At 63.9% G+C, this 27,780-nt stretch overlaps 1 protein-coding gene across 11 annotated transcripts in view; it reads left to right on the top strand.

Moving 5' to 3' along the window:
* Sh3tc1 (SH3 domain and tetratricopeptide repeats 1) overlaps positions 1-23,337 on the top strand; it is a 42,301-nt gene extending 18,964 nt beyond the window's left edge. For 7 of the 11 annotated variants that reach the window (XM_078020943.1, XM_078020941.1, XM_078020947.1 and 4 more), the window contains exons 3-17: positions 1,039-1,166; positions 1,951-2,056; positions 3,055-3,201; positions 3,851-4,058; positions 5,033-5,109; positions 5,844-6,099; positions 7,918-8,051; positions 9,744-9,785; positions 11,210-12,898; positions 14,691-14,871; positions 15,933-16,083; positions 18,525-18,647; positions 19,247-19,397; positions 20,161-20,357; positions 22,977-23,337. In XM_078020943.1, the coding sequence (XP_077877069.1) occupies positions 1,039-1,166; positions 1,951-2,056; positions 3,055-3,201; positions 3,851-4,058; positions 5,033-5,109; positions 5,844-6,099; positions 7,918-8,051; positions 9,744-9,785; positions 11,210-12,898; positions 14,691-14,871; positions 15,933-16,083; positions 18,525-18,647; positions 19,247-19,397; positions 20,161-20,357; positions 22,977-23,234 (3,848 nt within the window). In that variant the 3' untranslated portion in view covers positions 23,235-23,337. Of the gene's footprint in view, positions 1-1,038; positions 1,167-1,950; positions 2,057-3,054; positions 3,202-3,850; positions 4,059-5,032; positions 5,110-5,843; positions 6,100-7,917; positions 8,052-9,743; positions 9,786-11,209; positions 13,011-14,690; positions 14,872-15,342; positions 15,606-15,932; positions 16,084-18,524; positions 18,648-19,246; positions 19,398-20,160; positions 20,358-22,976 lie in introns of those variants that run through there. The other 4 variants (XM_078020942.1, XM_078020949.1, XR_013425649.1 and 1 more) reach the window with 4 other exon arrangements.
* The last annotated feature ends 4,443 nt before the right edge of the window (positions 23,338-27,780 follow it).

Genomic DNA, 27,780 nt, shown 5'->3' with positions numbered 1-27,780 from the left:
GGGAGGCCCTGGGGGGTGAAGAGGTGGGGAGGCCCTGGGTGCCTGGAGTCTTGGGCAGCAGAGAACCGGCAGGGCCCGGGAGGGGACCTGCGTTTCATTCTATCTGGGGTGGGAGACTACCGCTGCCCCTCCCACAGGAAGCCTGGCCACGCGTGGAGATTTGCTTTCTTGTTGGTGCCTGTGAGCTGTGCAGAGGGGCGGGCTCCACGGAGGCAAGCTCACAGGCACATCAAAACCCAGTCGGATCAACCTCACCCAAAGACCTCCCCGACATGGACAGGGTTGATGGAAAGCCAGGCCCCTCGTGTGCTCAGCCAGCTCTCCAGAGTTCTGCGGCCCCCACGCTGCTGGCCATTTCCTGAACAGTAGACAGGCCATGTCCATCTGCAGAAGTTCAGTGTTACCCTAGAGGGTCCAGAGCCAGGCCAGGTCGGGGGTGCTCTCTTGGGGCCTCTGGCTCTGCATGGGCCAGAGGGCCGACTAGGGCAGGGCCTGGCCAGACAGTTGTCCCACGGCTCTGCTGCCCTGAGCCATGGGCAGGGGCTGAGGACAGGGCCAGCAGGACAGGCTGGTGGGCCCATGCCATGTGTGACGGGGGAATGGAGTGGGCACAGGGTCCCCCAGGAGATAAGGAAGCTAGGGTAGAATTGAGGCCTCTGTGATGCCTGGGGGGTGTCCCAGGAGGCTGGGTGCCACATCTGGAGATGGGGGCCGGGGGAGAGGTAGGGCTGGAGGTCATGGTGACCCAGGCCGCTAGCTGAATGTCAGCTCCTTGCTGACCTGTTGCAGGGTAAAATGAAAGTCCACCTTTCCATCCCCGCAGGGGCCAGGCCTGAGGATGAACCGGCAGGTCTTTGCAGCTGAGCTGGGTGTCTGTGACTGGAGGTCAAGCTGGTCTCTGGGTTCGGGCGCCACAGTGCTGGCCCAGCCTCCAGCACCAGTTTTTGTGACTTGGAGGCTCAGCAGGGGTGGGGGGAGCACCCCACAGACCCAGGTCTGGGCCAGCAGGACCTGCTGACTTCCATCTGCACCTTCCAGACCTGGCTCTGCAGCTGCTGGCCGTGCGCAGGAAGAGTGGACAGCCAGACCCCGGCCTGCAGCAGGCCCTGCGGGGCCGGCTGCGCCTGATGGAGAACGAGAGCCAGGAGGTGGCCCGCGTGCTGGGGGTGAGTCAGCCCTGGAGCCTGGGGGCAGGGGAAGGGGCTCCCTCGAGTAAAGAGAACAGGCACAGAGGGGGGCGTCACGGAATGAGGACAGTCCAGGAGACAGGGCTGGGATGGGGGCAGCACGGACTTGGGGTCAGACTGCCCTGACGGTGGCCTCCTAGCCTGTGTGAAGGCACCTTCGTCCGCCACACTGGAGACGCCCAGAGGTGGGGACCAGGTGAATACCTCACCAAGTGCCCGGCACAGAGACTGGCTCAGACTGCTCAACATATGGGATCCCGCCCGGGATCTGGGCCACAGAGGAGGGCCGTGGTGGGCTCTGGGGTCCAGTCAGCGGCACCACCTGCCCAGGGTCTGAGCTCAGCATCAGGCCTGGCTTCCTTTGTCATATGGAGGGGTGTTGGCCACCCCCGCTTTAGTCAGAAGAGCTCCCAGATGGTGCGATTGTTCCCAACACAGTCACCGTCACCCCAGAGGACAGGGGCAGGAGTGCACTGAGCCTCGGTGGAAGCTGCAGGTGCAGTGAGGCAAGGCGGGTCCCAAGGCAGCGCTGAGGCCGGGCTGAGGGCAGCTGCTGATGGCAGTGGCCGGGGGGGGGGGGGGGGGGGGGGGGGGAGGCTTGGAGGGAGAGAGAGCAGCGTGGGGTCTGGCAGGAGCTGGGCTGTATTCTGCAGGTGCCGGGGCTGCGGTCGGCTTGTGAGCAGGAGAGGATCAGCCGGGGCTGCAAGGAACCCGCCCTGCAGGCCACTGGGACTGTCCCTAAATTCTATTTCTTTCCTTCAAGGAATTGTCAGCCAGACTGTTGTCTATCCACAGTGACCAGGATCGGATCATGGTGACGTTTAAGACTTTTGAAGAAATCTGGAAGTTTTCCACCTACCATGCTCTTGGTAAAGCGGCCACCCTCCCAGGGCTGACCCAGGGCCCCCTCAGAGGACCCGTAACTCACCCTGTGTCCATGGCACCAATCGGGGCTGGAGAATAGGTCGCTTCACAGCGGCCTCTCCAGAAAATCAGGGAGGGCCCAGAGTCCACCTTGTTCTGGGGGTGGTGAGGCGCTGTGCTGGGCTGTGCTGGCTACGCCGAGGTGGACAGTCTTGCTGGGGGCTGTGGTGCCTGAGCTCCCGGGTCCCTTCCCTACGGCTTGGTCCTTACCTCTGCGGGGCGGGAGCTGGGCTCCCACTGGCTCTGGAGGCCCAAGGAGCCCAGACAGGGGCCAGCAGCCTGGGGTGGGGCCCAGCTAGGGGAGCCTGTGAGCCCACCTCCGTTTGAGGGCCGAGAAGCTGGAGGAGGAGACCCTTGTTGGAACCCTTGGCAGGACTTGATGCACTGTCCCGTCTCCTGGGAGGAGACGGTTCTCAGAGGAGCCAGTTTGTCCTCAGTCCTCCCTGCAGGACAGCCGTGGGTACTGTGGTGCTCAGAAGGCAGCGTCCTCTGGCCCTGTCCTCGAATGTCCACCTTCAGCTAGAGTAATGAAGGACTTGCTCGCTATCTGCTGTGGCCCTAATGGGGAGCCAGGCTGGCGCTGCCTGCTGGCCAGGCGTGGGGGTGTCACAAGCACCCTGATGGCAAAGCACTGTCTCCATGGAAACAGATAACATGGGCCAGTAGCGCCAGGCCAGGGCTCCTTGGCCTGTTGTGTGTCCATCCTATTGATGGTCAACGTGGCCCTGTAACCTCTGACTTAAGAATGCAAACGCAGAGGCACACAGAGGCCCTTACCTTGACCATGGTGGTGGTGGGGGGTGAGGGTCTGGACACAGCCACTGGTAGCCAGGATGGTCAGACCAGTGGACCGTGCACAGGTAGGCTCCCAGGGCAGGTGGCCCACGCTGGGGCCTTCCCTGCCCCTTCCAGAGCCTGCGGGTGACCAGACCTGGCCTTGCAGGCTTCACACATCACTGCTTGGAAAACCTGCTTGTGGACCGGGCCTTCTGGCTGCTCTGGCCAGGCGAGGAGGAGGAGACGGCCATCCAGGTGCACGTGGAGGAGGACGCCTTGAGGCGGACCCACCAGAGCCTGCTGGCCCAGGAAGGTGGGTGCCGTGCGTGGCGACGGTGACCTTGGTCTGGGGCTGTGGCAGGAGGCAGCTCTGGAGCCAGGAGGTCTGCTCCAGGTGGTGGCTACCTGGCGCCCCCTGGCGCCCACTGGCACACCCTGGCAGTAAGCGGGCCAGGGCAGCAAAGACCCTGGCTGGCCCCCGGGGAGATGAGGTGTCTGGGAAGTGGCAGAAGAGGCTGTCTGGTGTCCCCACCTCCAGCCCTGATTCTCGCTGGGCTTCGAGGCCCGATTCTAGAGGAGGGAAGGTAAAACGGCCTTCTCCACGGCTCTCAGCCTGAGCTGCCAGGGCTGGACTCCCAGTGGCCGTCCAAGCAGGAAGTGCTGGGGACCACCCGTCTGGCCTTCGTGGTACAGGGAGGACACTGAGGCCCAGAGAGAGTCTGAGTTTGAGCAGGCCTCAGAGGCCAGTGGAGGCAGAGCTGGGGCCCACCCCGGGTGCTGGCCTCCTGTCTGGGCTCCTTGGGCCTCCAGAGCCAGTCCACTGGTTCCTGGGGCTGAAGCAGCTGATGGGGCCTCCCCACGGGCTGCCTTCACTGTGGGTCCTGTAGGGGTGGGTGGTCCTGCTGGCAGAGTTTCAGCTGCCCGGTCCAGCCACCTGGATGACCACCTTTTTCCTTTCAAAGGGCCTTTCTTTGTCCTGTGTCCTGACCACCATGTGAGACTGATGACGGGCAGCCAGAGTGTGGGGAAGGGCCCCCAGGTCCTCAGGAAGGCTTCGGGGCACTCCCTGGGGGACGTGGCCCTGGAAGCGGACTCTTCAAGCCCCATTCCCACCATGTCTGGGGCGGCAGCAGCAGCGGCTGCCCCGGAGCCCTTGATTCCATTCCATCAGTAGGTACCGGACTCTCTGTCGTCCCTGTGGTGCTGGGTGGTGCTGGGCCTCACAGATGGTCCCTGGGCCTGGCAGGTCGACTGCCCAGTGGGGTGGGAGGACAGGCAAGGTGGGCACCTCTTCTGCTGCTTCCTCTCTGGGCCTCAGGCAGCGCCTCGAGGGGGCCCGTGGGCTCTTCCTGGCAGGGCTGTCTGGGCCTCAGGGCACACAGCCCTCATCAGGCCCACTCGGAAGCCCGCCAGGGAGGCTCAGGACAGTTGCACCCACAGGAAGGAGGAAGATGGAGATCTGCACACATAGAAACTGAGTGCAGGTAAAGCTAGTGAGGACGGTCACCCAGAAGATCCTGCTGGCTTGCAGAATGGCTCATAGACTAGGCTGGGAGCTTCCTAGAAGCCAAAGCAAAGAGAGAAACTCAACCTCCTGATTGACAGTGATGGTGGGGTGGCGGTCAGTGGCCACTCATGTCTCCTATGAAGACCATAGGAGTTCCTAATTTCTCCAAGAAACTCCCCTGTTTGCTGTGCCCAGTGAGGTCCTGGCAGGTGACACAGAGCATGTCTGTAGGCCATCCTCCAGGGTCAGGTTCCAGAGGTTAGATGGAGAAGGAGGACAGTCAGTCTCCACTACAGTGTTCTTGCCATCTGTCTGAGGAGCAGAGGCCTGGACAGGGTCATTTGTGCAGGCCCATGGTGACAGACAGTAGGGTCAGGGCCGGAGGCCAGGCTCCTGCCGCCCCACAGCACTGAGCTGCTCCTGGAAGCAGTGGGGGCAGGTGCCTATGGGGGGTGGTCTGCAGGGGTCCAAAGCAGTGATGCAGCCCATACCCTGGGCTGGGTAGTGCCACCGTCCCCAGCAGGTACCTGTGACCAGGAGGTGAGGGATCTGCTCAGGTTGCTGGGCTGGACCCCTGCCCAGAAGGCGTCTGCCCCAGTCTGAGGTCCACGGCACAGACCTCCTCTCTCCACTCTAGGTGGGCCCTTAGGGCCCCCTGGGGCCCCGTGGACGACTCCGTGGGTGGACCTGTGACGTCTGACAGCTCACTGATGGGTAAGTTTCCACCGGCCTCTCTTTCCTGGGGGAGAGGTAGCCCATGAGTCATGGGCACCAGCATTCTGGAAGTTTCTGTGTTTGCCCTGAACCCTCCCCAAGCCCAGGGACAAGGCTGTGGTGCCCTCCTCTCTGCAAGATGAAGGCTGAGGCTCAGAGAACCCCAGGGCTGATCCCAACTTCACAGCCCTGGGAAGGTGGCTGGCATCTGTCATCGTCCCCAGGAGCCTGGGAGGTGGCTCACAGACACCTCAATGAGCTGTCCCAGGTCTCAACGCCCTGGAAGACCTGGGAGGAGGCGGCCAGCCTCTGGCTGAACCTGCTGTGGGTGCCAAGGAGACCCCGAGGCTCAGCCTGGCCCTGTCCTGGGTCTTTGTGAAAAGCTGCCTGCGGCTCCCGGGCTCAGGGGCACCAGAGCTCTCTGCTTGGCGCCCAGCGGCTGGTGTTTGCTTGGCTTCTGTGCCAGCTACGTGGACACAGGCCCTGGGGGCAGGAGGGACAGGTCACAGTCTCCTGGAGGCTGACCCCCCGGCTGAGCGAGAGTCATGGCCGCCGTTTCCCATGTTTGGTTTAGGGATAAAAGCGCCCCTCTCTGGGGTCCACTTAGATGTCCAGCGCCGCACTGCAGGGCCCAAGCTTCCCTTCTCCTCCCCCAGGGGCAAGGCATATTTTCTGCCAGAAGTCCCGGCCTCTGCCCACCGGCACCAGCTCTGACCGCGTGGTCTCCTTCACAGGGCTTGGCCAGGCCTCTCTGCCCACCGGCCCCAGATCTGACCATGTGGTCTCCTTCCCAGGGCTTGGCCAGGCCTCAGCGGTGGCGGACTTCCAGGGCTCAGGGCCTGAAGAGGTGTCCTTCCATGCCGGCGACCTCATTGAGATCCTGGGTGCCCAGGTGCCCAGCCTGCCCTGGTGCGTGGGCCGGCACGTGGCCTCAGGCCAGGTGGGCTTCGTGCGGACCAGCCACATCAGCATGCAGGGCCCGGTGTCTGAGTGAGTGGACGAGGCCCCCTTTCCTAGGCTGATCCCCACCACTCCTGGGGGACCCTGCCACCACCTCCACAGAGCTTCCCAGGTGACCACCTGGATGCTGGCCTGGACAGCTCCTTCCCCCTTGCGGGGCTCAGGTCACCATTGCCTCTGCCCCAGCACCTCTCCAAGATGCTGCCAGGAGGGCATCCTCTGAGAGGTGACGTGCCCCGACACCTCCTGGTGCTTGTCCCACAGGCGGCTGGCCCTCAGGCCTGGAGCCAGGGGCAGAGAGCAAGGTGCGGGCAGCCCCAGGCTGCCTCCCCAGCTCAGGGCCCTCGTGTCCTCCAAGCTTCGGCTGCCAGCAGCGCCCCTTGGCTGGTGGCTGTGTCCCTCCAGCCCTGCCCAGTGTCCACAAGGCCTCCTCCCCTGTGTCTGTGACTGTCTTCTCTAAGAAGGACACTTGCTGTCATGTTACACCCCCGCTCCAGTGGGTCCCACCTTAGCCAGTTACATCGGCAAAGACCTCATTTCCAAAAACGTCACCTTCCAAGGTTCCTTTGAGTTTGGAGTTTGGAGGGTCACTCCTTAACTCAGCACCCCAAGTCACTCCCCTCCATGAACCCCTTTCAAGTTTCAGCCATGGACTTCGAGGCCCCTCACAGCCCTGGTGCCTCCCATTCCAAGGGCCACCGCTTGCCTTGAGTCCCCCGGAGCCCAGCTGTGGGGAGGCTGGCTCCTGGTTCCTTGGTTCTCGCGGGTTCTGAGTCTTGTCGGTCATGGCTTTTCCTGGGGACACTCTTCCTGTCCCCTAGCCCCCAACCCCAGCCAAATGACTCCCAGGGACAGATGCTGGTCAATTCTGTGTCGCTGCTGCCCAGCCCTGGCAACAGTGAGGGTCCTTGGGGAGTGGTCAGTGGGCACAGCTGTGCCTGTCCTTGTGGTCTCTTCCCTGGACTTGGCCTCTCATTGTTAGAGCCCAGTTCAGAGCCTGGAGAATGTGGGTGTGAGGAAAGTGTCCTCCGCTTCCATCCTGTCCCCTCTGTGGGCTCACCTCCACTCCCACAGGTGAGGCACGTTTTTGGTGGCCCTGGGCTAGGCTCTGAGACTGACCAATAGCTATACCCAGAGGTCCATGTCCTACAGTTTAGTCCTGCAGCTACCTCCCCGCTCCTGCCTCCTTCCTGTCCCCCTCCGGGACTTGGTGGCCGCCCGCCAGCCCTGTCCCTGGCTGAGCACTGTGGGACCCTGCAGAGGCTGCGTGAGGAGCACGGTTGGCACAGCAGCTGCAGGGGACATTGGAGGGGGCTTTGAAAGCTGCCGGGAGCCCCCTTCCCAGGCCCAGTGGTTTGGCGCTGGCCTCCCCGTCTTCGCTGCCGTGCGTGGGGACTGTCTCAAATGAGGGAGTAGAAACGGTCTGACTGTGAAATGTCACTGTCAAAAGACATAATCACAACCAATTCAGCTGAAGATCCAGTTGGCTGTGTCCACGAGTCACGCCTCAGGTGGCCGAGTCCAGCAGGGGTGGGACAGCGGCGGGTGTTGTCAGGTAGGACTAGGGAACCGCGCTGCAGCGGAAGAGCCTTCCGGTTGGCGCCAGGTCCCTGCAGGTCACTGTTTTGTAAGGGGTAAGGCAGCGGGGCCTCGTCCTCACCCTGCCCCTAAAACTGGCCCATTGAGACATGGCCCTCTCTCGCTGGTGTCCTCAGAGGCCAGCGGAGCCGTCCCAGCGTGGTGATGCAGAACCGCTGTGCCGGGCCTTTGGTGGGGTCCTTGGGGCCCTGCAGAGCAGCCCCGGTCAGCGGCCTCCTGTTTGATTGACACCTGCGTCATGGCTCCCAGGTTGGAGAGCGTGGTCTTCCTGGACGAGGGAGAGAGGGTGTTCTTCAGCAGCGAGGGGCACCTTTCGGAGGACACCGCCCAGCGCTTGCTGAGCAGGATGGCGGGCACCGAGGTCTGCTCCGTGCACAGTCTGGGTAGGTGTGGGGCCTGGCTGACTGTCCCTGCAGGGGACTTGGGAGAGTGCTGGGTGGATTCCTGGAAGGACGGTGACTGTGCCCACGGTGGAGAAAGGCTTGGGACTGGGTGAACCGGGTGGCATCCGGCCAGTGCTGAGGCCACCGTCCCCCACCCTATTGGCACTGGGTTTGTAGGTCTCCCAGTGAGTCCTTGGGGGCAGGTGTTTCTGCTCCCCCCTCCTTTCCCAGCAGCCCCCAGCTGCCCACTCCTCATGCCTTTATGTGGGCAGAGAAGGCCAAGCCCTGGGTGCCCAAAGGTGAGCAGACGGCCACTGCCTCTGGGCATGTGGGGTAGGCACAGAGAGAGAGGCGTGACGAGCTGAGGACGCAGGAGATGCTGGGGCCCCGTGGCCAAGGTCATGAGGAAGCCTTTCCCCACTGGTCTCAGGCCCCAGCCCAAGGCACGGGCACCCTTGGCCTTGGCTGGGACACGGAGCTTGGCTGGGCTCTAGGGGGACAAGCTCCAGGGGGTCCCACCCTGGCGGCCTCTGCCCAGCCTTGCCAACCCCCTGTGGAGAAGGAGCTGGAGCTCTGTGGAGGGCTACCCAGCCTGGCTGCTGGGGAGGCAGGCAGGACCCGGGGTGCCCACCTATGGAGCAGTGCCACTCCCCACCTCCCCACAGACCTCTGCGTGGGAAAGCGTCTCCCTGAGGCCCAAGGTGCAGTGCAGCGGAGGAAGCCAGCCGTCCACACCAAGAGAGCGAGGCTGAGCCAGGGACACGTGCACGCCCACTGGTGGGCCCTGATGCCCGAGCCCAGCAGAGGCATGCACACCCACGCACACACTCACACTCACATACACACACACACCCCGTGCACACACAACCACACGTGTACACACTCACATGTATGCACACATAAACACACTCATGCACGTACACCCACACGTACTCGTGTGTAGCATGTGCACACGCACACAGACGTTTCTACACATATTTTTCTTCCTGCTCAATGATAGGCATCGAAACACCTTCCCGCCCACATCAGGTTGAAGCTTTCTAGGCCTGCAGAAGAACGTCCTCCTGAACAGACTGCCCCTTGACCCTGGCCTCTCCGGGCTCCAGCCCCCAACATGAGCTGTCTTTCTCGGGGAGCAGACGCTCTGGGCTGGGGTACCGCAGTGACCTCTGTGCCCTCCCTGCTGGGCACCCAGGAGCAGGTGCCTGCCGTGTCAGGTCCAGGCACCCTCACGTGCCCGTGGTCACAGCTGTCTTCATCCCTGCCCGCTGTGGTTCCTGCCAGGGGGCGTCAGCCCCTTCTAAGGAGGTGGCAGCTGAGGCCAGGAGGTGCCTGCCCCAGTCTGAGCAGGGACGTGCCCACAGTGGGTGGCTCCGCCCCAGCCTGTGGGACTTAGGGCTGCTGTGGCTCCATCCACCCTGCTCCCCAGTGGAGCTCACAGGGCCAGGGCACCCCTCCTTGGCCACGGTCCCTGTCCAGAGGGCAGGCTGGAGTTCTGCGTGGGCAGGGGAGGGCAGGGGCAGACCACCATGCTCTGTCCCTGTCTGTAGGTCCTGGGGGACGTGGACTCCTGGCTCCTGAGCCTCACCTCTCCCTCATGGGTGCTGGTGGCCAGAGGGTCCCTGCCTGGACATGGCCTGGGACCACAGGGCACTGTCTGGAGTCCTGATGACCTCTCTTCCTCCCTCCCAGACCGCCTGGCAGAAGCAGAGGGTGTGCAGCCTGAGGAGCGAGGTGGGTGCTGCCCACAGCTTGGGGCCCGGGGTCTTGTGGTAAGAGGCGGGCTCCATGGCAGGAGTGCAGGGCAGAGGTGGCAGTGCTGGGCACCAGGTACTGGGTGGGAGTGCCACTCCTCTGCTGTGAGGGTGCAGGCAGGTGTGGGAGGTTTATGGGGTGGGCCTGAACCCCCTTGCACCTCGAGGCGCTGGGCCCCACACTTCCTCTGGCGGATGTGTCAGCCCCACTGGGCCCCACAGGGCAGACGTCCCGCCCACGGCCTGAGCCCACTCTCGGCTACGGCCTCCTCTGGGTGACTCAGAGCAGCTGAGGCCTGTCCTGCTCTGTGCCAGGCGGCCAGGTCACACTGCCTGCAGGGAGCGGGGACAAGGAGGGTGGAGCTGGAACATTGCTCTGGAGGGGAAGCCCTCCCCCAATGAGGTCCCTGCAGGTCCTTCCCGAGGGCCTTCTGGTTCAGGGACACCCTCTTTTCGCCGTCTGCAGCTCAGCTGGCTCCCTGCACCCCTCCCCAGGGGTCTGAATGGCAGGGCGGGGGCATTTGGAAATCCCTGGGAGAACCAAGCACCAACTCACAACGGCTGCCCTGGGGTGCAGACAGGGAGGCCCTGAGATGGGCCTGCCTCCTTCCCACCTGGAGCCTCTGCAGACCCTCCTGGCTCCTGAGCAAAGGCCCCGTGGGCCCCTTAGCTGCCTGCGCTGGGGCAGACCACCATGCCTGAGTGGAGGCCAACCGCGGGGGCTCTGTGGGGGGCAGATTCCTAGATAATCCAGGGCAGTCGGGTTGGCAGGACCTCTGCCCTAAACTGAGTTTAATTTTTTCTTGTTCTAAGTCTTTGCCAACTGACAAAGAGTTTGCTCTGGGAGCCATTCCCGATCCCTCTTGCCAGAGATGGTCCCTTTCTGTGGCGGGGAAGGGCAGATGGCCAGCCCTCCTCTCCAGCTGGCTGGCTCCTGGGGATGGAGCCGGCCTGCCTCCCCCGCGGGGCTGCACCCGGCCGGCCGTTCTGCCTGTTCTGCATGAGGACTTCAGTGGGCAGATCAGCAGTTCTGACTGGCAGTCGGGCTTCCTGGATGGGCGAGCCCAGCAGGCTGAGCAAATCACACCTTGGGGGCTAGCCCAGAGGGTGGACAGGACTCCTTATGTGGCTTCGATTCTTTCTGAAGGGAAAGGGACCCGCCAGCCACCGCTGAGCTCTGAAGCACAGATCTCCCACGATGGTGCTCTCAAGAGGGCGGAGATGGAGGGAAGAGGGTCACGGGGAAGGAACATGGAGCCACCAGACCCTGCTGTCCCTGGAGCAGCCTGGGGGGAGGGTCACCTGGGTGGTGCTGCTCCAGGGCCGGCGGGGGAGGGGAGAACTGTGCAGGCCAGTGGCCTTCACACTGGACACTAATCCACTGGGCCTTTCTGTGACTTGCAGAGATGCCTCTACCCGGCCTCAACCCCGAGCCCCAGGAGACCCTGCGGACAGTGAAGGATGTTCTAGAACAATGCAAGACCATCCCAGGCTGCCCTGAGGAGGAGCCCGAGGCCAGGGGTCTCCAGGAGGCTTCTGGCAGTGTGAGCTCCCCCGACACCGCCGAGCCCCCCTTCTGCCTGCTTCCCGAGGACGGTGGGGTGGACCCGGAGGCCCTGGGCTCGCTGCTGCAGGCCCTGAACGCCCCTGGGTACCAGGCCTGCTTCCGTGGCCTGTACGACGCCTGCCTGCCGTGGCCGGGCACCGTGTTCCGCAGCTTTGCTGATGAGGAGGAGCTGGCCGGGCTCCTGGCACGGGCCCGGGAGATGGCCAAGAAGGCTGGCCTGGGCATGGCACTGGCCAGACTCTGCTTCCTCCTGGGACGGCTGTGTGCCCGGAAGCTCAAGCTCTCCCAGGCCCGCGTGTACTTTGAGGAAGCCCTGAGGGCCCGCGGGGGCTGCTTTGAGGACCTCTTCCTGGTGGTGGCCGTGTATGCAAACCTGGCGACCATCTACCTGAAGCAGAAATCCAGGGAGAAGTGTGCCCAGGTGGTGCCCAAAGCTGCGGCCCTGCTCCTGGGCACGCCCAGCCACATCTGCAGCACCGAGGCAGAGGCGGAGCTCCTGCGGTTCGCGCTGCGGAGGGCCATCAGCGGCGGGAGCCCGCAGGCCGAGGCCCGGGCCTGCTTCCTGCTGGCCAGGCACCACACCCACCTCAAGCAGCCGGAGGAGGCCCTGCCCTACCTGGAGAGGCTGCTGCTGCTGCACAGGGGCCTGGGGGCCCCATCCGCCGCCTGGCCTCTGAGCTGCTACCTGCTCCTGGCCGACACCTACAGCAGGAAGTGCCTGCCCCACCTGGCTCTGAGCTGCATCAGGGTGGCCTCGCTGCGGACCCCAGGCTCGCTGGCCAGCTCCCTGAGGAGCGTGGACCTGGTCCTCTGGAACGCCCCCCAGCTGCATGGCCAGAGGACGGCGGCTCACAGCCTCCCTGCCCAGGCCGCCCACTACCTCAGGCAGGCGCTGGCCTCCTCGGCCGCGGGCACAGGGCGCGCCCTTCGCGGCCTGCTGTATGCCAGCCTGGCCCAGCTGCACAGCCACCATGAGCAGCACGGGCAGGCCATCGCCTTCATGACGCGGGCGGTGGAGGCCGACGCCACGGCCGGTGCGCGCCCCGTGGTGGACCGCCTGGTGGTGCTGGCCTGGTTGCACCTGCTCCACGGGCAGAGCCTGGTGGCCCTGGACATCCTGCAGTCCATCCTGGATGCCGATGTGGCCAGCGAGGACCAGGAGGGTGTGATTGTCAACATGGCGGCCATCGCCCTGAAGAGGACGGGCAGGACCCGGCAGGCGGCCGAGGGCTACTACCGCGCCCTGCGCCTGGCTCGGGGCCTGGGCCAGCTGCGGAACCAGGCAGTGGTCCTGGCCAACTTCGGGGCGCTGTGTCTGCAGGCCAGTGCCGTCGGGCTGGCCCAGCACTACCTCCTGGAGGCCATCAGACTCTTCTCCCAGCTGCCCGTCGGGGAGTGTGGTCAGGACTTCACCCAGGTGCTCCTGTGGACGGGCCACCTGTGCACCCGCCGGGCCCTCGCCCAGCAGGGCAAGTGTTACTACCAGTGGGCCTTTCTGGTCGCTGTGGAGACGGGCCACCTGGAGAGTAAGTGGTGACCGCAAGTGCCACCCGCGTCCCTCCTCCATGCCTCCCCGGCGTGCTTCAGCAAGCTGGCGTCCTGGAAAGAAATCTTTCCATCTCTGTTCAGCGCCTGGGCGTGAGTCCGAGGCTGGGGGGCTGGTCCCACCCAGAGAATGCTGAGTGCAGACACCGCGGGTTCCCACTCTGGGCCGGACCAAACGTCCAAGAAGGCGGGCGGGGTGGCACCCAGGGCTGCCAGGTGCATACTCGGGCCATGTTTGAGCCAAGTGGGGGTCGGAGGTGTCCTTCCTGGAGCCAGCGCCTCCCACGGTCACCTGACTTGCTGGCACAGCGCTCCTTACAGCCTTCCTCTCTTGGAGGTGGGCAGGAGGTTGGCTGCCACATCCCCTCTTCAATTCCGATTTTAGTAATTTCCATCTTCTTCGATCAACTTTTGAGTGGACATTGGTGGCACACACCTGTGATCCCAGCTACTCAGGAGGCTGAGGCAGGAGGATCACAAGTTCAAGACTAGTATGGGCAACTTATCGAGACCCTGTCTCAAAGCAGGGCTGGGGACGAGGCTCAGGTCAAGTGCTCCTGAGCGCAATCCCTAGTAGGCAAAACGCCAAACAAACAAAAGCAAAAAAAAAAAAAAAAAAAAAAAAACAGATTTTGGGTTAGTTGGTTTCTCTTCTATATTATTTTGTTATTTCCACTCTATTCTTCATTATGTTCTTCCTCTTTGCTTGTTTTAGAATTATTTAACTCTTCTTTTTCTAGTTTCTTACAGAGGAAATTTAGCTTTGAAATTTGGGCTTTGAAATTTTTCTTTTCTTAACAAAGGCATTCAGGGCTATGAATTTCCCTCTACACTCTTGCTTTAGCTGCACCCCCTAAGTCCTGGTATATTGTGCTTCTGTTTCTGTTCATATCGGAGTGGTTTTAGTTTCCCTTGTGAGCTCTTCTTTCACCCACTTGTTATTTAGGAATGTGTATTTTAACTTTCACATATTTTGGAATTTCCAAACTTCCTTCTGTGACTGATTTCTAACTACATTTCAAGGTAACTGAAGAACATAGTTCTCAAAACTTCAACCCTTTTACACTTACTAAGGCTCGCTTTGTGGCCTGGCATGTGGACCATCTTGGAGGATGTTCTATGACACTGAAACTGAACTCTGCTAGTGTTGGGTGGAGTGTTTTGTGAGTACCTATGAGGTCTAGCTGGTTTATGGTGTGGGTAATTTCCACTTCCTTGTTTTCCTCTGGATTACTTTTGACAGTTGGAAGCTCTCCATAACTCCCAGCCCCTGGTTTGAGGAGAGGCCCGCAGGCCTGTGGTTTGGAGCCTGCTCCTGGACAGAGTGCAGGCCTTGTGGTGCCGGGCCACAGCGGAGTCCCATTCCATTCTAAGATTCCAGTAAACTCCAGGCAAACACTCTGGACTCTGTGTGTCCATCTGTAAGGGGAGGTGATGGTGCCACCTGGCCATCAGGTCAGGAGGGAGGCAGCCCCCGTTCTGGCTAGGAGCGTGGTGAGGCAGAAACAGGAGGCCTGATGGGACAGGACTCTGGCTCTGAGGGTCATCAAGATGGTCAGTGCTGTCTCTGGAGCCTCCACAGCCTGCTGTTCCTGGGCTGTCCATGCTATGCCCCTGAGATGGCCACTTGGACTATCCTGGCTCAGTTTCCCCATCTGAAGGACCTGGCTTATAGAGGTGTGGAAGAGGTGGACATTCAGCAAGGGGCCTTTGACCCCTGCCTATGGCCACTGTGGAGTCACAAGAGTGACATCTTCCTTTTGTTCCCCTCAGGCCAACTGCAAGCCGTCCAGCAGCTGTGCCACTTCTATAGCAGTGTCATGCCCAATGAGGCACAGAGCGTCATCTACCATGAGTTCCAGCTCACACTGGCCCGCAGGAGAGCCGACAAGGCGTTGGAGGGACAGCTCCTAGAGGCCATCAGTCATCTGTACCTGTCACTGGGCACCGAGCGGTAAGGGTCGCACCCCAGTGTGGGGTGGGGCCAGCATGGAGACCATGCCCCATTCCTGGGCAACCTCCCTTTGGTGACCGTGGGGTTCCTGGCATCAGCTGATGGGCCTGGGGTCACTCTGTCCAATACTCATGACTGCGAGTCCCAGCTTGGGCACCCTCCCCTCTGCTCTCACCCCCAGACAAGCCTTGCCCCACAGATGCAGGGCAGCCATCGCTAGGTCACCCTTCCTGCCATGGTGGCTTTTGTGAGCTGAACTTTGCCTGCCCCGAGTCTTCAGTCACAGGGTGGCCGGGCCTCCTTGTCCCCCAGACATGACAGTGGCCATGTGTTCCCAAGGCTTTGCACCTAGAGAAGCAGAGCCGATCGTTCCACCTGCTTCCCTGGGACAGTGTCTTGGGACACATCCCTGTGGGGCTTACAGCCCACAGCCCCGTGAGGTCACTGCAGTGAACCCCACCGTTCACGTAGGACTCGCTGATAGCTGGGCAGGAGCCAGATGTCCACGAGGACTTGGGGGACGGGCTCCTGTCCAGGCGTTGAGTTCACAGCAGAAGAAATGGGCCAGTGCTCTAGAATGCTGCTCTCCAAGCGTGGACCTGGGCAGGCAGAGCTGCACCGCCCTGGAGGCCGCTGGAGGGGCTCAGCCTTGGCTCCAGCTGGGGGCAGAGCCTGGAGCAGGGCCCAGCGATCTGCCTGTGAACAGCCCTCTGCGCTCTGGGGCAGGCGCAAGGGTGAGAACCACCCGTCTAGGCCGTCTTTGAATCTCTGCCCTGTGCTGAGGGTTCCTGGTGTGCCCAGAGACGAAGCTGTGTGGGCAGGGACGGGAAGAGATGGGAGAGAAACCGGGGAGCCACGGGAAGCAGGCTGCTCCTGCCGGGTGTCTGGCCCAACGCCGCTTCCCTCTGAACAGTTTGCCTTTTCTGTACCTGATGACCATCTCCCAGCAGCCCTGGAGGGGCGGGTGCTGCACACGGCAAGGCCCACCCACCTGCAGACCCACCCTGGAGGAGCTCAGGCGGGTCCCAGGGCTCTTGCCTGACATCTGCGTCTGACTCCAGGGCCTACAAATCCGCTCTGGACTACACCAAGCGGAGCCTGGGGATATTCATCGACCTGCAGAAGAAGGAGAAGGAGGCCTATGCCTGGCTGCAGGCGGGGAAGATCTACTACATCCTGCGTCAGAACGAGCTGGTGGATCTGTACATCCAGGTGGGTGGTGCAGACGGGCAACCTGCCCGCGCTCACCCGCCACACGTCCACTCCACTCACCCATGTACCCATCCATCTAACCACCCACCTGCCTATCCACCCACCCACGCTCTCACTTACCATCCATCCACCAATCCACTCACCCACCTGCCTGTCCATCCACTCACCTGCCCACCCACTCATCTACCATCTATCCACCAATCCACTCACCCACCTGCCTGTCCATCCACTCACCTGCCCACCCACTCATCTACCATCTATCCACCAATCCACTCATCCACCTGCCTGTCCATCCACTCACCTGCCCACCCACCCACCCACTCATCCACCATCCATCCACCAATCCACTCACCCACCTGCCTGCCTACCCACCCACCCACCCACTCATCTACCATCCATCCACCAATCCACTCACCTACCTGCCTGTCCATCCACTCACCTGCCCACCCACCCACCCACTCATCCACCATCTATCTACCAATCCACTCACCTGCCCACCCACTCATCTACCATCTGTCCACCAATCCACTCACCCACCTGCCTGCCTACCCACCCACCCACCCACTCATCCACCATCTACCCACCAATCCACTCACCCACCTGCCTATCCATCCACCCACCTGCCTATCCACCCACCCATCCATCCACACATCTATGCACCCACCTGCCCACCCACCCACACACACTCACCTACCATCTATCCACCAATCCACTCACCCACCTGCCTATCCATCCACCCACCTGCTTACCATCCACCCACCCACCTACCCATCCATTCACCCACTCACTCATCCACCATCCATCTACCCACCCACCTACCCATCCATTCACCCACTCACTCATCCACCATCTATCCACCAATCCACTCACCCACCTGCCTATCCATCCACCCACCCACCTGCCAATCCACCCACCCACTCATCTACCATCTATCCATCAATCCACTCACCCACCTGTTTATCATCCACCCATCTACCCATCTATCCACCTATCTACCCATCTCCCACCCATCCACTCATCCACCTATCCACTCACCCACCACCCACCCATCCATCCACACATCCATCCATTCACTCATCTACAATCTATCCACCAATCCACTCATCCACCTGCTTATCCATCCACCCATCTATCCACTCACCTACCCATCCACCTACCCATCCACCCATCCACCTATCCTCTCACACACCCACCCACTCACCCACCCATCCATCCACACATCCATCCATTCACTCATCCACAATCTATCCACCAATCCACTCACCCACCTGCTTATCCATCCACCCATCCACCTATCCACCCATCCATCCACCCATCTGTCCACCTACCTACCCATCCACCCACCCATCCACCCATCCACCTATCCATTCACCCACCACCCACTCACCCACCCATCCATCCACACATCCATCCACTCCCTCATCCACCATCTATCCACCCACCCACCATTGTCCATCCATTCCAGAGCCAATGTTGAGCACCTGCTGTATGCCAGGAGCCCTTGTCTCTCCCTCTCTGCCCTCCTGGTTCCCTGATAGTCTCCCCTAGTGCCCAGCATCTCCAACAATGATCTGAGCTCCCTGGGGGCAGCATGATGGCCCCTCTGTGTTGGTGCCCAGGAAGTGCTTAGTCCATGTACAATCCATGTGTCCCCTCAGTTGACGCCCAGAAGGTCTTGCTTTAGCAGCCCAAGGCACATTTCCTCTGAAACGACATTGTCATATAAGCTGTTTCTGGGGGCTTCCCAAACACCACAGGACACAGTGGGGGGCCCTGAGGCTTTTGTTTTTGAGCACCACTGTGTACCTGCCCTGAGCCAGGCCTGAGGACTCAGGATGAGGAGGTCTGACTGAGAGGAGAACCAGTCCTGCTTTGGGCACCGGGAGGGGGCTCCAGCTGGCTGTGGGCAAGGGGGCTGGAGCCGCCTGGTGGAGGGTGCTCCAGGCAGCAGGACCCGTGGTCCAGAGGCCCAGAGGTGCCAGGGGACCTGGCACGTTCTGGGGCTACAAGCAGTAGGGTGGGCTGGACTCACTGAGCACCTACTGTGCACTAAGTGGTGGGCACAGTGCGGCCTCAGTCCCCCTTCCCGTGGAGCTGGTGGGAGAGAAGGTGGACATGGTCAGGTCAGCGGGGCTAAGGACCTGGAGAAGAAGTGGAGACAGAGGGGCAGCAAGTGGCGGGAGCCCAGGTGACGTGGGGTAGGGTGGGTGGGACTGGAGGCCCGCTGGGCTCTGTCCTGCCCACTGCCAATGCCTGCACTGACCAGGGCCCTGGGGCTTTGGCTGGGCAGGCCCCTCTCGGCTCTCAGGGCTCAGGGCTGTGGCCCCCGGGTCCCAAGAGCACAGCGAGAGGAAGCAGGCTGCGTCTGTGCGGGTGGGAGGCTGCCGGGCTGAGCACCCTGGGTGCCTGTCGGGTGTGGCCTCCAGAGCTCCATCTTGCAGGTGGCGCAGAACGCGGCCCTGTACACGGGGGACCCCAACCTGGGGCTGGAGCTGTTCGAGGCGGCCGGAGACATCTTCTTCAATGGCAGCTGGGAGCGGGAGAAGGCTGTGTCCTTCTATCGGGTGAGCAGCGCCACCCGTCTGCCCTTGATGGGCCAGGCGTAGGCTTGGCTGGGTCAGCCCTCCTGGAGGCCGGGCTGCCCTGGGCACCTGCTTGGCTTCCTGGAATGACCTGGCAAGCCCACCAGGGCAGGGCAGAGGCCCAGCCTTGGTCTCTCGCTTGTACCCAATGGTCTGAAGCAACCCTGGGTGGGAAGGTCTTGTCTGCCTCTTACGGATGAGGAAACAGGCTGGGGGCAAGGGGAGGTGTCCAGGGACATGCACATGAGACCTGGCCTCCTCCCTCCCCGTCCCCAAGGCTCCTGGGGTGCAGCTGGGCCCCGTCCACGTCAGTGTGTGTTTCAAGTGGAGGGTGCTGGAGCCTCCCCCTCAGGCCCTGGTGGCTGGGGGCGGGAGGCGCTGGTCCAAGACTGGGAGGGGGCGAGTCCAGATGGCCCCCAGCGCCCAGTGTAGCTGCGGGACCCTGACCCGTCCTCATCCCAGGACTCGGCTGTGGGAAGACCCTAGAGCGGGAGGGGGCGTGGGAAGCTCCGGCCCCGTGGGCTGAGGGGCACTTTGCACCTGGGCGCTGCAGAGGCCTGAGCCACCTCCCCCTGTGACAGGACCGGGCGCTGCCCCTGGCGGTCACCGTGGGGAACCGGGAGGCGGAGCTGCGGCTGTGCAACAAGCTGGTGGCCCTGCTGGCCGCGCTGGAGGCCCCGCAGGAGGGCCTGGAGTTCGCCCACGAGGCCCTGGCTCTCAGCATCACCCTGGGTGAGCCCCTGTCCACTGCCCAGGGCCAGTCAGTGTCCCGCAAAGGGCAAAGCCCTCTGGGCTCCTCTGCCTCTTCCCTGCCAACCGGGTGCAGGCCAATGGGCACCTGGGGCACTCCTGGCTCTGGGCCTCCACGGCCTTGGTCCTCCCTGCCCTGGTCAGCCACTACTGTTCTCTGGCTGGGGAAATCCCTGTCCCCTTCCCAGAAGCCCCTCCCTTAACTCTAGGTGTCCCTCTGCCCAGCACCTCACCGTGCTGAGCCAGGCCTTCCGTCTCCCTGCAGACGCAGGGAGCCCACAGCAGAGCGTCGTGCACTGCCCACAGGCTCCAAGCGCTGGCCCCGAAGGGGGAGGACGCTGGGGACCACCCAGGCTGGCCTGCCTGTTTGCAGGGGAAGGCCTGGGGCTCCACTGGACAGAGAGTCCCCAAGGCAGGAGGCTCTGCTGGTGACACACTCAGGAAGAGGCCGCAGCAGGTCTGCAGGTGGCCTGAGCCCTAGTGCCCAGGAGCACAGGACCGCACGGCCATCAGGGGTTCCTGGTTACAATCCAGGGAGCTCTGTGCGGCCTGGAGCAGGGTGTCCAAATCCACCCTTGGCCCACTCCTGAGGTCCAGGAGAAGCAGGCGTTGTCCACCCACGTTACAGAGAGGAAAAGCAAGGCCTGGGGGAAGCGACCAGCTGGAGCTGCCCAGTGCTGAGAGGCAGGGTCTGCCCTTGGTCCAGATCGCCCTGCGTCACACCCACCCCTACGCCTGTCCCCAGGTGACCGGCTGAACGAGCGAGTGGCCTACCACCGGCTGGCCGCCCTGCACCACCGGCTGGGCCACGGCGAGCTGGCCGAGCACTTCTACCTCAAGGCCCTGTCGCTCTGCAGCTCGCCGCTGGAGTTCGAGGAGGAGACGCTGTACTACGTGAAGGTGTACCTGGCGCTCGGCGACATCATCTTCCACGACCTGAAGGTGGGGGGCCGCGCTCCGTGGGGGGCCTGGGGCCTGGGACCAGCCCCCCAGCAGCGCCGAGTGGTCTCCCTGGAGCCCCAGGCCTGGCTGTAAGGAGCTTCTAGAAAGGCAGATGCTGTCCAGCCCCTAGGGTGGCCAGGTCAGCCAGGAACTCATGGGGTACAGGACACTCAGTAGCGGGTGTAGTCAGGGGTCTCCTAGAGGTGACGCCAGGCCAGTCTTGATGGTCAAGTAGGAGTTAGCAAGAAAGGGCAGAGGGGGTGGACTGCTGGGGGGACTGCAAGATCCGGCCCACCCTGGCCCCCGCTCCAGGCCTGCCCAGGTGCCAGCCGCCTCTCAGGATCCCTCCCAGGGCCCGGGGGGAAGGTGACCTTCAAGGCACCCAGGCTGCACTTCCCAGAGAGGCAACAGGCTCAGGGAGGGGTGCAGAGACCCCCGCAGCCGGCTGCCCTTCCAGGCCCTGAGCCGGGCCTCTTTCCTGCCCCTGCCCTCAGAGCTCCCTGCAGGTCTCCCAGCCCAGGCCACACGTCACACCACAGCACAGGGCCTCCTCCCGCTGCGGGCGAGGGAGCCCCAGTTCATGGGCTGAGCTCTCGGGGCCCTGACAGGAATCGGGGAGCTGGGGCGCCTGCCCACCCACCCCGAACGCCCACCCCTGCCTGGGCTCCTGTGGGCCCTGCTGTGCGCTGGCGGCACCTGGTGGCCAGACGTGGTCCCTGCAGCCTCCTGCTGTGGCCGGGTCCCCATGAACTCAGGCTGCATCTGGCAGCCCCGAGGGACACTCACGTGCCCACCTGTGATTCTGGGGCCAGGGTCTCTGGGAAGGGGCCTTTACCTCCTCCTGGGTACACCTGCCATCTGCCCCGCCCATGGGAGGAAGGAAGGGCCAGTGGCAGCCAGAGGCCAAGGTCGGGCCGGGCGTGGTGGGGTCAAGGACAGAGAAGTCCCTGTTTCCTTCCTGCACCTCTCGCCCGGCTGTCACCAGGGCCTCACCTCGACCTCACGGCCAGCCTCCCACTCCCTCGGGGAGCCCTGTGTCCAGGGGCTCAGGGCAGCTGGTCCCTCCAGTGCGCAGCACTTAGCCTGTGGTGCCCTGGGAAGGGGACAGCAGGAAGCGGAGAGAGAGGGTGCCCCTGGCAGCTGTCCCTAGCCCCGTCTACCCGGGGGTCCTCACAGCCAGAGGGGCCAGGCTCAGCCAGGACGGAGGGCCCGGGCGAATCCTGAGCTGCCCCCACGGGCACACCCACAGGCTCGCACATGGGGTTGCACACAGGAACACCCACGGGCTTGCACACAGGGACACACATGGGCACGCACACAGGCTCGCACATGGTCCATGCAACAGGCACATACAGGGGCTCGCACACAGGGACACACATGGGCACGCACACAGGCTCGCACACGGGCTCGCACACAGGACACGGGCACACACACAGGCTCACACACAGGACACGGGCTTGCACAAAGGGACACACATGGGCACGCACACAGGCTCACACACAGGACACGGGCTCGCACATGGGCTCGCACATAGAACATGGGCATGCACACGGGCTCGCACACAGACATGCACACGGGCTTGCACACGGGCTCACACATGGGCTCACACATGGGCACACACACAGGCTCCCACAATGGCTGGCTCCTTCCTGTTCAGTTGGGATGCCTCCTCTTCCAGGAAGCCCTCCCGCCCCAGCCCAGGTGGAGTTGGGGGCCTCCCTGTAGCTTCCTCCAGGTCCCCGGCCTGGGAGCCCCAGGCAGCAGGAAGCACCTACTCACTGCCACACCATCTGTGGTTTTGTCCTCGGGTCCCTGCTCCAGGGGGCAGCAGGAGACAGAGAGGAGAAAGGACTGTGTGTCTTGTCCCTGGCCCTGGGAGCCACAGTGAGAGCCAAGGAGGAGAGGGACAGGCCAGCCCAGGTCCTAGGAGGCCTCTGGGGCAGCGGGGGAGGAAAACCTCGGGGGCAGAGGTGGAGATGGCCAAGGGTGGGCGGGCAGGGTCCTCACAGGTGCTGGGTGAGGGGCAGGAGGCAGGAGGTGGGGGGGTGTCAGGGGTGCACCCAGGAGGGCCTGGGGAAGATGACATCCGGGAGGTGGCCTGGCCCGGGTCACTTGTCTGCCGCCCGCAGCACATGGCCTGGGGGCCGCCAGAGAGGGGACAGACCCTGCAGCCCAGGGGACCCAGCCCAGCCTGGGAGGGAGAGGCCCGAGGGGGAGACCAGTGGGGGACAGGGTGGGGGGAGAGGAGCTCGCAGAGCAGCCGTCCTCCGACACCAGGCAGCGGGGGACGCTGCTCCAGGCCCGACTCTGGGTCACACTGGGGGCGCTTGGCCCCACCCCGCCATGGGAGCTGCGGGTCCTCCTGGGGGAGCCTCCAGGAAGCGCGTCGGTCACGAGGACCCGGGAGTTGGGTGCCCACGGGGCAGAGCTCAGAGCCCCCGTCTGCAGGCTCGGCCGTGGCCAGCCGTGGCCCTGTGGCCAGCAGACACGGAGCCCTGGGGTGCCGCGGAGGTGGGCTGTGGGCAGGCCAGCGGGTGGAGGAGCCGCGGGCCCGGGGCGGGGACCTGGGGCTGGGCTCCGAGTGGGAAGCCGCCTGCTCACGCGGCCTCCCCGCCTCAGGACCCCTTCGACGCCGCGGGCTACTACCAGCTCGCGTTGGCCGCGGCCGTGGACCTGGGCCACAAGAAGGCCCAGCTGAAGATCTACTCGCGCCTGGCCACCATCTATCACCACTTCCTCATGGACCGCGAGATGTCCCTCTTCTTCTACCAGAAGGCCAGGACCTTCGCCTCCGAGCTCAACGCCCGCAGGACCAACCTGGTGCCCCAGCGCTTCTGCAGCAGGGCCCCCTGGCTGGCCCCCGGCCACCTTCCCTGACGCCGAGGGACAGGCCCTGTGGAAGGGCCTCTGCCTGCCTGGGGCTCTGGAGGCTCCTGGCAGGCTGGACACGGGGAAATAGCAATAAATCTCTCCAACGACCGCTGGCCTCTCCCGGTGTGGCCTGTGAGTCTCCTTTTCAGCCTCCGCCTCCCGGCCTGTCAAATGATGAAGAGGTGGCGGGAGCCAGGCAGGATCCTTTGTCAGCCCTGTCCTCCCTCCCAGCGTCTGGAGCTGCCCTGTCCTCAAAATGCCCAGTATGTGAGGAGTTGGGACTGTTATTACCCCAGTTAAAGAAACGGAGGCACAGAGAGGTTGAGTGTGTTACCCACTGTCACACAGCAGGTAGGGGCTGAGCCCCTGAGCCCTGGGCAGTAACTACCACACCACCCTACCAGCCTGCCTTTTGGCCTTGCTGGTGGCTCCTGGACCTTCTCACTTCTCAGGGGTCACAGGCTAGGGCAGACAGGCCTAAGTGCTGTCCACTGAGTCCTGTGGCCCAGGACCTTGCTGGGCTGAGCATGGCCGGGCAACCCCAGCCTCCTCAGCCCTGCAAGAAGTGGGCAGTTGGTAAAAGGCTCCCCACCTCTCCCTTCTGGCCACCAGCCTCAGCCCTGTCCCCAGGAACTCTGGGTGCCATGGGCATCCAGGCCCCTGGGAAGGGTCCAGGTGGTGTCTTCACCAACCCCAGGCAGGGAGGCCGAGGCTCGGAGGCGCAGGGCCGGGGAGGGCCTGCCCCTCCCCACTGTGCTGCCTGAGCCCCTCTTGCAAACATGATTTCAAGTGAGGTGGGTTTGGAGCAGACTGGGCCATTGTGAGGTCAGCCAGCCCTCCCTGTGCCCAGAGCCTCTAGAAGAAACCTCACTGCCTCCCCAGCCTCCTAGGATGGAACGGGCCTGGAGAGGGAGGGGCCGTGGGCAGAGCCTGGGGTGGAACTGGAGGGGCTGCTGACTGGTCTCCACCAGCCCAGGGGGAGCCCAGCCGGGAGGCCCAGCCTGCTCAGCCCACGCGGCTCCCAGCCTCGCCCACCAGGGGGCAGCAGAGAGCGCACCCAGCCCCTCAGGGGGCCTTGGCTGGGGGGGGGGGCTCCTGCTGCCCTGTTCTGTGGGACCAGGAGGAGGGGGACCGGCAACCTGTGCCACTTGGGCCAGAAGTGCTGTCACAGCCACCCTGAGGACCAGGTCTCTGAAGTCACCGCCCCTGGACAGCGTCCACCTCTGCACATGGGCTGGGTCCACAGGCCCAGCTGTCCTCTGCCACCTGCCTGGGAGCACAGGGCCTCAGAGAGCTGGTACCTCTGGGCCTCAGCCCAGTTACCAGGAGATGAAGGCAACATGTGGGGTGCAGAGAGCCTGAGCCAGCGCTGCCCAGCCTGGCCACTGCTGCTGCGATGACCGCAAGACCGACTCCAGCCTCCACAGAACACTAAACCAGAGGCTGAGTAACTGTGGTCAACTTGCTTAACCCCTCAGACCTTCTGTCTCTTCATCAGTACCAAAGGGAAACCCTTCCTAAGGTCCCGGGAAGAAGGGAGAAAGCATGAATAGTGAGAGCTGAGCCTGCGTGCAGCTCGGGCCGCGGCCTCCTCTGTGGCTGAGGGACAGAGCTCAGCTGGCTTGGGCACAGGCCCGCTGGACTTCAGCCCTGCTCTGCCCTTCAAGGCCAGGCCCAGGCAGTGCATGCCCCCTTCCAGCAGAGTGGACGTGAGGCCACCCAGGGGCCTGTGCCAGGGCCTCTGCAGCACAGACTGCCTGTGCAGGCCCCGTGCCTCCCGTGCGCTCACCGCCCACTGACCGCTCCGTGGGCCGGTACAGGCCAGGAGCAGCCGAGCCACGCCCAGGGCCCCAGGGCTGGGGATGAGTCCCCACTCCTTCTAGGGCTCCCTGGGATTGTCCTCTGGACAGAGAAGAGCAGCCGTGTGCCAGGGCCACAGAGCCCAGCTCCGTCCCGCGTGGCCAGCTGCCCCGCAGTCCACCAGGCACACGTCCAGGCTGGGCTCTTGCTCTGGAGGGGACTCTGAGGTCCAGGGAGGGTGGGAGCCCCCAGCACGTCTGCTGTCATCTGCGTCCACCACAGTGGCCGGCGGCCCTGACCAGGCACAGGTGTTAGGAAGGTGGTGCTGCCCAGCAAGGCAGCGGGCTCTCCCCAGGGCAGGGGGGAGAGGGCACCTGGAGGGACTTCCCAGTCCTCAGGGGGCTTCACGCAGGCCCTGGGGTCCCCGTCTGCAAATGCAGAGTGTCCAGGTGTCCCTGCTGGGGCTTGGGGTGCCCTCGGGCTCTTGCCTGCACCATCTGGGACCTCAGCTTTGTGTTCTAGTGGCTGTCCACTGGCACGTCCTCGGGCGTCCAGGGCCTGGCCTCATGCCTGTGGAGCAGGTGACGGGGAAGTCAGCTGGGGGTTCCCCCAGGAGCCCAGCAGTCCCCTTCAACTGCCCACAAGGACAGGGGCCCATCTGCACAGGCTGAGCTCCGCCACAGCCACGGGGCCTGGAAGGGCCTGAGCCGGGAGAAGTCGCAGCCCAGGTGACACGTCCCCTGACCCTGAGCCTGGACCTCTGACCACCCACACAGACCACAGCCTGGCCTCCAGGCTCGTGATCCGCGGCCTGGGCTGGTCTCCTTTATGAAAGGAGGGACTCCAGGGCCGGGCCATGTGGCCAGGCATCAGGGCCATGGGGACAGCAGGGGGCGGTAAGTACTGGCTGCAGAGTGAGGCGCCCTCCCTGGGGCCGGGGGGAGGTGTGTCGGGGAGAGACAGTCCCAGTGCCCCGCCCGTCCCTAGAACTCAGCCCGAGGCCAGCAGGGCCTCCCCTGCCCTCCCAGCCGCTGCCCGGGCCGCCCGGCATCCCCCCACCCCCCGGCAGGTGCTGGAGAAGGCCGTCCAAAGCCCCTCACACTGGACAGCCCCCTCCAGGGCAGCGGCGGGCGGGAGGCCCACTGGGTGGGTCATCAGCACCGGGAGGAGCTGCAGACGCACCCATTCCCGCCACGGCCTGGACGCGGGCCAACGCGGCCGGCTGGCCCTGCCTTACCCAGGGTCCCCGCCTGGCCGCAGAGACTTAGGCCTCTGCCCCTCTGGGGACAGCCCTCCCTGGGCAGGAAGAGCCCTGGCTGTGGACGGGACCCCTGGTGGGCTCTCCGTGTGAGTCAAGGCTGTGCACAAACCCAGGCAGACCCCGAAAGGACACAAAGGCAGAAGGACACAGAGGGCTCAGGGTCCCCCCACGCCTGGGAACAGCAGGACAGAGGGGAAGAAACACAAGTGGGCACCTTCAGAGGTGACCCCAGAGAGTCCCCGTCTCAGGCGCAAGGCCAGGCGCGGGGAGAGAGCCCGGCTCCTGCAGGCGCGCAGGGAGGCCGGCCGTGGCCCCACCACAGAGCTGGACTGGAGACGAGGCCGTCGGAGACCTCAGCTCACCTACTGGCCCACGGCAGCAGAGCCCCGCGGCTCCTCCCACAGGGTCCCCGGCCTGCGTCCGCTTCAGAACCGGATCCTGGGTCGCGTGGGAGACGGAAGGGCCGGGCGTCCATACTCCAGCTCCCACAGGGGGCAGGGGGCCTGTCCTGTCAGCGGCCATCCTCCCTGTGACCCAGGCCTGCCCCAAGCCACCTGCGAAGAGAGGCTCGTCCTGGCTCAGGCTCCGGGGCTGCCGGCCGTGGTCAGTGCCCGTGCTCCGGCCTCACGGTCTGAGCGAGCGGGCACGGGGCGGGCACGGGGCGGGCACAGGGCGGGCAGGGCAGCCCAAGGCGGGGGCTGGGGGAGAGGAAGGGCGGTTGAGTTCTTGCGGGGTTCAGAGAGTGAGTGCGCGCAGCCCAGGGGTGTCCGGGGGAGTTCCGGGGGGGTTCCCGTGGGGGTGTGGTGTTGCTGGGGGCCGCGTGGGTGGCGTTCGGCAGAGTTCCGGGGAGTGTGCGTGGAGTGCTGCTGGAGGTCAGGCTGGAAGGAAGCGTTTCGCCAAACACCAGTCTCCTATTTGAGATGCCAGCGTCCTGAGGCAGCTTCGGTTCTGGAAAAGCGTCTCAAATAGGAGACTCATAACCAACCGGTGGCACCTTGGCACCAAGGTGTGTGAGGTCCCAGCCCCCGCCCGCCGCCTGGCGCCCTCCTGCCATCGTGGGCTGCCCTCTGCGACTGCTGCCTGGCCAGCGCCCCCCCCGGCCCTCCGTGTTCCCGAGGATCCCCCCGTGCCCCTCGGTGTCCCTGAGGGTCCCCCCCCCCCGTGCCCCTCGGTGTCCCCGAGCTGCTATGAGAAGCGTCGCCTCAGCACTGGCGCCTGGCGGCCGGTGCCCAGCAGTTCTGAGGCCCCCTGGCTCCCAGCAGAGACCTCGATGTGTGCTGGCCCCATGCCTGCTGTGGGCCCAGAGCCCACTCCTACCCACAGCTGGGGCTGGTCTCAACATGGCCACCTCGAGGGCAGCCCGTCTGTCCACTGCGGCCTCGTCCACTTTTGTTAACTGGTGTTTGGCGAAATGCTTCCTTCCAGCGCTCGCTGTGTGAACCGTGCTGCCCTGAGCATCGGGTGGCGCTGCCTTCCCCCCTGGGACCGTCC

The sequence above is a fragment of the Ictidomys tridecemlineatus genome, chromosome 9, assembly GCF_052094955.1.
Source record: "Ictidomys tridecemlineatus isolate mIctTri1 chromosome 9, mIctTri1.hap1, whole genome shotgun sequence".
Taxonomy (NCBI): domain Eukaryota; kingdom Metazoa; phylum Chordata; class Mammalia; order Rodentia; family Sciuridae; genus Ictidomys; species Ictidomys tridecemlineatus.
The sequence above is the reverse complement of the archived record's forward strand: the minus strand, read 5'-3'. Positions and strand labels throughout refer to the sequence as shown.